Source organism: Mercenaria mercenaria, unplaced genomic scaffold (genome assembly GCF_021730395.1).
Source record: "Mercenaria mercenaria strain notata unplaced genomic scaffold, MADL_Memer_1 contig_4546, whole genome shotgun sequence".
Taxonomy (NCBI): Eukaryota; Metazoa; Mollusca; class Bivalvia; order Venerida; family Veneridae; genus Mercenaria; species Mercenaria mercenaria.
In genome coordinates, this window is record NW_026462783.1 from 57,023 (window position 1) to 62,712 (window position 5,690).

A 5,690-nucleotide genomic window follows, 5' to 3' on the forward strand; every position below is an offset into this window, starting at 1 on the left:
TAGAATAAACAAGACCTCAAAGTAGGTTCGAATACGGGCCAGGCATTAATGTTCTCCGTGATGATTGTACGCATAGTGTGCACTTGTAAATAATAGCACTTACTCCCAGTAGTTACTTAAGCACAGATTGTATAGAAAGGAAAAACTAACTCCCCGGAGGTTGCACCTACACAAGCGGTGGAAGTTACTTGAACAATACAATACAATTGGCTAAAGACAATACATCTAAGGTCATTCATTCTCCCCCTTTGACTTATGTGGGGAGTTGTTAGTCACTTGTGGAGAACAGCTTAAGACTTGTCAGAAACCGAGGCATACTAATGCAGTTAACAGACTAATTGTTTTACAGAAAACGGGCGTAGAACTCATCAAAAGTTACATCTTGTACATTGTATCTGCAAACTCCAACAGTGTTCTTTCACTTATCGGTACAGTAAATTGTTTTGAGAATACTCCCATACAGAGGTTGTGTCTTTAAGGCAAGATCTATCTATTATAAGGGTATACAGTAGTAAATTAATTTGCTATATGTTCTATATAAAATTAACGATCTTCTGAAGACTGCAATACATAGCCAGGCCCATTTTAAAAACGAATTACATAATGACCTATAAATCACAAAAAATGACAAAAATGAAAGGGGCATAGTCTTCTAAGAGAAATTTTTTCTGGAAGGTCAACCCTATGGAATATCTTCCAAATTGACAGCTAAAATTTGGGTATTATAACATGAGAAAAAAAAATTTGTTTACATTTCTATATAATGCAGAAAAAAATCTTCATAAAAATGCCACCAGAATGTCAAGTTTAGGTCTACAATGAAATAAAAACAGGAACAGGGCTTACATAAAACATGACTTGACCTGAAGTGCTTCTTGATTACCTTTTTAGTACTGTTGTTCCTACAGTTTAAAAAGGTTCTTTGTACAAATTCTCTCGTTTAGTATACTGTACACTCCTTGCAAAACCTGGTATACATGACCAAAATTTTAGAGTTTTAAGAATGCGCAAAGCGAATGGGCATCACTGTGCAAAGTTTCAAGTAGCTAGGGTAGGGTCAAGTCAAATTCTTTCTGTCAACCAAATTTGTCGGTTGCATATCATACTTGTTCACTTTGTGTAAAGGTAAAGGTAAGCTTTATTAAATGTCACATATGGTGATCCAACAACATAAGCCCTAAAGCTCTTGTGTGATAAACTCCTATAATTATTAAAATTTACTGAAAGCCACTGTACAGGTTGAATGACATTTAACCCAGTAAACAAGTCAACATTTTGTTTTTAAGCTTTTTTTAATTGGCTATTTTATGGTTTTCATTTTCATTTTGTGCAAAAATGTTATGATAATGAAAATGCACACATGATAACATACCAGCATTTGATAAATATTTGTGTTCTTTTGTATGCCACATTGTCCGCGGTCATTTCTCTCATTTATTGTTTGTTTCAGAATGGCGTTTTCAGAGATTAGTTTCTGAACCTCAGCGGAATGTTCAGATTCAAGTCTCTCAATCTTTGCAGCATGTTTCTTTTTCATGTCTGCCAAAGTCTGTTTCAACTTTACAAGTTCTGAAGAATGTGTCAAGATCTGTTTCATAAAGTCATTTTCCGACTTAAGTCTGTCAATTTCAGCCGCGTGTGTTTTGTTAGTATCAACCATAATTTGTTCCAGGTAGTCATTTTCAGATTTGAGTTCCTCTGGATCTACAGACCCTTTGTTGTTAAGGTCCTCTGTAACCTTGTTTAGATGGTTGTAATCTGACTCGAGACTTTCGTACTTTGTTGTTAAAGAATGTTTGTGACTTTGGTCTTCGGTATTCTCTTCTGTGTTTCCATTTTCTTCATCAGTTCCATCATTTTCAGCAGTTTTTTCTTTCGTCTTCAAGTGATCTATATTTGTTTTCAGAAAGTGTTTCTCCCTGTCGAGTCTCTTATATTCTGTAGAAAAATATTTCCTGTCAGCGATTTGTCTTTTTACAAGTGTATCGTGTCTTTCCCTTTCTTTATATACATGCTGCAAGACCGGCTTCTTTTGGTTTTTAACTGTTTGGAGTTTCACAACGTACCGAGACAAATCAACATTTGTTAACTCTAGTGCTTTTATATGTTTGTTCAATGACTCCACCACTTTCTCAAATTCTTCAGTGCTAATAGCAGATGTTGTTAAATGAGCAGTTTGGTTACGAATATCCTTAATCTTGACAATATGCTCACTGACTTGCACACCATCTTCATCTGCAATTGTCAGATCATTGACAAATAGTTTTGAGTCCACAAGAGCATGGACAACTTTACTGGTATCCCAGACATAGTTAGTCCAGTGGCTGTCTCTGAAACTTCTTTGTCGCTGTAATCTTTTTTCTTGTTTTCTCCGCTTTTCTTTACTGGGTAATGGTGCTACACCATTTTCAAAGAGTTCATCTTCCTTCTGTTCGAACAGTGTTACACATGCAGAATCTTTTGTCCAAGGTATTGCAGGGTATTTCCTCTCCCAAAGTGTCTCGAATAACTCTTTCAGGGCAAGCAGTGCTACATTTTTCTCAACTATACATATTCTGTAGAAGTTAAAGTCTCCGTCATCCATGTATATTCTGAAATTGTTAGAAGAAAATTTAAATACCTGAATATCACTTGCAAGAAAGCTCTTTTATGGTAGTTCTGCACATCCAATACACCAAAAGTATTGGTGTAACATCATTTATTCAGATAGCATAGAACTAAGCCTGGACTTGGCATATCAGAAAAATATAAATTTGCCAATGAATTAAGAAAATCTGACTACAAACAAAAAAGATATGGCTATTTAAAGTTATCAAGTTAATGACAGTGTAGCAGTTTTGGGCTCAGTGACATCAATGTTCTTATATAGGCATTATCAAATTTGGTATAAACGACAAAATTATACTATTTAACAGTGAACTTTAAATCATTATAAAAACAAAAAACACTTGATATATCATACTGATTTTCAAGCAAATGTAATATTGAACATTACTTGTTTTTATGTCTATAACAATACAACCCTTCTCTGCGCTCTCTGTTTGCAATGCTAGTGTAACAGTCAGATTTTTCCCTAGTAAGTTTTTTTCCCTGGGGAAAAAACAACCGGGCCCCCCCCCCCCCCTCTGTTCCCACCCATCTAGTTTTTGTGCATAAACAAAGGAGGAAAAAACAACCGGTTTCTCCCCACTGGTTGTTTGTTTCCCCCCTAGTTTTTGTGCATAAACAAGGGAGAAAACAAACAATAATGCTACAGTTGTCTGCTCAAAATATGCCAGAGTAATTTAGGTATGAATCATTTTATGACCTTTACTGTAACCTGAGAGACCCGGGTCAAAAGCGCAACAAACTTTCTCGATACGGTTAACATTTGATTTGTGTCAAATTATTTTCAAATCCCTTACTATATGGAAGAGTTATGGATTGATCAGACAAGAGACAGACCATGTAAACATTTGACTTTTAAGTGTGACCTTGACCTTGGAGCTAGGGGTCTGGGTCTTGCGCATGACACTTAATCTCATTACAGGTTACAGTTATGCCAAGCAATTTCAAAATCCTTTGATGAATGGCAGAGTTATGGACCGGACATGAAACAGACCCTGTTAACCTTTGACTTCTAAGTGTGCCCTTGACGTTGGAGCTACTGGTGTCACATTGTCCCATTATGGTAAAAATTTATGCCAAGTTATTTCAAATTCCCTTCATGGATGGCAGAATTATGGACTGGATCCCTTCCTGGATGGCAGAATTAGGGATCAGACACGAAACAGACCCCTAAAAGTGAGACTTTGACCTTGGAGTTAGGGTCTGGGACTTGCACTTGACACGTCTTCTCAATATGGTGAAAATCCCTTTATGAATGGCAGAGTTACAGCCTGGGCAAGAATTTACACGGACACACACAGACAGACAGACGGACAGTGCGTTTTAAATAAATTAACACCTTTTTTTTGGGGAGGCGGGGGGGATGCACCCCATCTTCACTCCAAAAGTCAGAGAAGCATACATTTTCGGTTTTACGGTAGTCTAAAATTGAGACATAAGTCATGTGGGAAACCATCTGTCTGGCTTACAGATCAATGCTTGTCCATGACTGGAGAGGAAATCATCAAAATAGATGACATAAATTGTGATAGTGTGACCACAAGTGTAACATGAACTCCCTTTGAGTATATTTTCATTTTAGAATTAAATTTACACTATATTGTTGAGCAGTTGTATTTTACAGTAGTAGCTGTATTTTCAATATGAGCATACATGTAGAAGAAACGTGGCAGTTCAGATTACAGGTTTAATATTTACAATTCTATTCTTCCTATACTGACCTATCAATAAACAAAATATTTAGTGAAATCTTGGGCGATATCTCAAATGATAACGTGTTTAATAATTATGACTTTCCTCCATTAAATGGTTTCAATTCAGAAAATATTTTTGTATAATATTGTAATACAACCTTTTTTGAGTTCAACGATGCATGAAAACCATAACAATCAAAGTCATAAATAAACATGCTGTCCTTTAAATTAATATTGTGTGTGTGAGAGCAGTAACTGGTTCCCTTTGTTAAATACTATACATTGTTTATATCCAGTGTTACACCTTTGACCTAAATCTTGTATGTACACATCAGTTAATCTGCAAACATGTATATAAATACAGATGTTCTACATTGCTACATTTTTATTGCATTTAAATTGTGTACCTAACATTTTCTTGACTGAAAGTCTTATCTATTATGTAGCATAAAATGTTGCAAACATGTATAGTACAAATAACTGCAATATTTACAAACTGAATTTTGCAGGTATTGAACTGTGTCACAGTTGCAAAGTTGCATATTTCAGTGTCATTTTTCATTCAGCATGATCAGAACAGCTAAATAAAGGTTATATCATAATAGCATACCTTATCAGTCCCTATTGATCTTCAGTTAATTTTTGCAAGCTTAGTAAACTTTCCCGTTTTACTTTGTATAGGTCACGCCTTGTGTTTACATAGATTGTGTATATGTACATCTTTTTCAGGGGCAGATTTCAGGGGCAGATCCAGTAAGTTGGTTTGTGAGGTTGTGGAGGTGGAAGGATGTGAATCTAAAAGTACATTGTTTTCATCTATATATACTTACTACAGAGATTGAAGAAGAGTTCAAGGACAGATCTATGTCTAAGCTATTCCTGCATAGAGTTATTATGTAAGTGGTGGTCAAGACAATACAGTGTGAAGTCAACGAGAAACGAGAAATAGTGATGTTTGAGTTACTTCCCTTTAGTTACTGAAAGTTTTGTCTGCACCCATTAATTAACTGTAAGATTATGAATTTTTACCTCCAGTAAACCGTTACAAACACTTTTCGATTTTCATTGTATTTAAAATTAGTTAAAGCATCTAGTTCTTAATATGTGGTTCTATCAGTAATTAAGTATCAAAGCTTTCTTTTGAAATATAGCATTAATTTTGTGAATTACTTCCCTTTTTTGTTATTGTTCAATCTGGAGGCCAGTTACCTTTAACTGTTAACCTGCTAAATTTTTCAAGTCGACTAATTTGGGCAGTACCATTTGTTATTCGAAGGGGCGTTTACTGAAAATTTTCTGACTGAATAGCGAACAATGCAGACCATGGTCAGCCTGCACAGATTTGCAGACTGATCTTGGTCTGCACTGGGCTGAAACGCAAAATCACAT

General features: G+C 35.5%; 1 protein-coding gene across 1 annotated transcript; it reads right to left on the minus strand.

The window, feature by feature from the left end:
* Positions 1 to 1,000: 1,000 nt before the first annotated feature.
* LOC128553960 (uncharacterized) lies at positions 1,001 to 5,043 on the minus strand. Its single transcript, XM_053535160.1, has 2 exons — positions 4,912 to 5,043; positions 1,001 to 2,591 (listed from the first exon to the last, which is right to left on the minus strand). Exon 2 carries the CDS (start codon positions 2,582 to 2,584, stop codon positions 1,301 to 1,303), a length of 1,284 nt encoding a protein of 427 aa, XP_053391135.1. The 5' UTR covers positions 2,585 to 2,591; positions 4,912 to 5,043; the 3' UTR covers positions 1,001 to 1,300.
* Between the last annotated feature and the right edge of the window lie 647 nt (positions 5,044 to 5,690).